This window comes from Cebus imitator, unplaced genomic scaffold (assembly GCF_001604975.1).
Source record: "Cebus imitator isolate Cc_AM_T3 unplaced genomic scaffold, Cebus_imitator-1.0 Scaffold5, whole genome shotgun sequence".
Taxonomy (NCBI): domain Eukaryota; kingdom Metazoa; phylum Chordata; class Mammalia; order Primates; family Cebidae; genus Cebus; species Cebus imitator.
The window spans coordinates 12,500,058-12,502,076 of record NW_016107320.1 but is presented as its reverse complement, the minus strand read 5'-3'; the positions used below and the strand labels follow the sequence as shown (position 1 = coordinate 12,502,076).

Below are 2,019 nucleotides of genomic sequence, written 5' to 3'. Positions count from 1 at the left end.
GTACACCATGCCTGGCTAATTTTTGTAAGTTTAGTAGAGATGAGGTTTCACCATGTTGGCCAGGCTGGTCTTGAACTTCTGACCTCGGGTGTTCCACCTGCCTCGGCCTCCCAAAGTGCTGGGATTACAGGTGTGAGCCATCGCACCCAGCCCACTTACAGTAATTATATTCCATTCTCTCTAATGTAACATTTAGTAATTTTTTTTTTTAAGACATAAGAGTATTACATGCAAATTTAAAATACTCCTTGCAGGAGTGATGATGACCTTTGGGGATTTTTCAGATGAAAGTCACAATCCCAGGCCAGGCACAGTGGCTCATGCCTTTAATCTCAGCACTTTGGGAGGCCGAGGCAGGTGGAACACCTGAGGTCAGAAGTTCAAGACCAGCCTGGCCAATATGGTAAAATTCTGTCTCTACTAAAAATACAAAAATTAGCCAGGTGTGGTGGTGGGTGCCTGTAATCTTAGCTACTTGGGAGGCTGAGGCAGGAGAATCACTTGAACCTGGGAGGCAGAAGTTACAGTGAGCTGATATCCCACCACTGCACTCTAGCCTAGGTGACACAGTGAGACTCCATCTCAAAAAGAAAACAACAATGTCAACAACAAAAAAAATGAAGTCACAATCCCCTTCTTCACTCCCCATCCTTCTTCCCCTAAAATTAAGATATAATGAACCATGATGTAGTAAATAATGATATAAAGACTGGCTTGCATGTCATTATGCTATCTAGTTCATAAAAAAAACAGCCTACTTAGAGGCCTGTGATCCTGTGATTTGTTTCCATAACCTCCTCCATCAGACACTTGGGCCTACCCATTCTCCCTGAGCTTCAACCATCCTAAGGGAAGAATAATCTACAATTCAGGTCTAGTCGCTTACTCTCCTCTCCGCTGGTGTTAATCTGGACCATAACCTTTAACCTTTCAGGAGAACCTTTTTTCTGCCAGGAACTGTTCACTTTGTCTGCCAACTTCACAGAATCCACTGTTTCCAGCATGAAGAGATTGGGGACAGCTGTAATGAGACAGAGGCAAGGTAGTATTCCTTATACACTCTATTGCAGCAAGTAACATGCAACAAATCTCTGACTTGGTAGAGGAAAAATATGCCAGGAAAAGAAAAACACAGTTAAATCTCAGTTCCTCTAAGAAGACAAATGTGACAGTTTTACTAGATACAAATTCAAATGTCAGACCATCCCTGGCTAATCAGCAAAGGTAAATAAAGGAAGTGCTGACATACACGATCAGGCAGTACATATATCAATATGCTTCAAGAAGCTGGTAATGAACAGATTCCTAATAACAGGCTCGATCTGTGTCTCAGTTCAAACTGAGAGAAACAGGTCAGGATGACAATGAAGAAAGGATGACCAGCGGAAGCCAAGATGCTTCCCTGGCCTATCACCCCATTCTTCAACTTTCTGGGCTGAGGATATTCTTATTCAACAAGGTCATCACAATAACCCCAACACTGGCTGGGCATGGTGACTCAAACTTTAATTCCAGCACTTTGGGAGGCTGAGGTGGGTGGATCACCTGAGGTCAGGAGTTCGAGACAAGCCTGACCAATCTGAAGAAACTGTCTCTACTAACAATAAAAAAATTAGCAGGCATGGTGGGGCACACCTGTAGTCCCAGCTGCTTGGGAGGCTGAGGAAGGAGAATTGCTTGAACCCAGGAGGTGGAGGTTGCAGTGAGCCAAGATCACACCACTGCACTCCAGCCTGGGTGACAGAGCAAGACTCTGTCTCAAATACAACAACAACAACAACAACAAAAAACCAAAAACCAAAAAAAACCCAATGACCCCAACACTGAGAGTTAAATGAGACACTGAATCATAAAGTCATCTTCTTTTTCAAAGATGCATGTGAAATGAAGCGCCAGCTTTGCTTCAGCTAGTTTACAACAATGGTGACAAAAGAACCTGCACCAGTAGCTTACTTTAACTGAACACAGAAATCCTCCAGGTAGTACGTGAATCACTTTATATGTAATATTTCTTTTTTT

At 43.0% G+C, this 2,019-nt stretch overlaps 1 protein-coding gene across 3 annotated transcripts in view; it reads right to left on the bottom strand.

The window, feature by feature from the left end:
- The window catches only part of PLPBP (pyridoxal phosphate binding protein), a 17,001-nt gene that overhangs the window by 5,168 nt on the left and 9,814 nt on the right, over positions 1–2,019 (bottom strand). For all 3 annotated transcript variants that reach the window (XM_017536351.2, XM_017536365.2, XM_017536357.2), the window contains exon 5: positions 887–1,021. In XM_017536351.2, the coding sequence (XP_017391840.1) occupies positions 887–1,021 (135 nt within the window). The remainder of the gene's footprint in view (positions 1–886; positions 1,022–2,019) is intronic.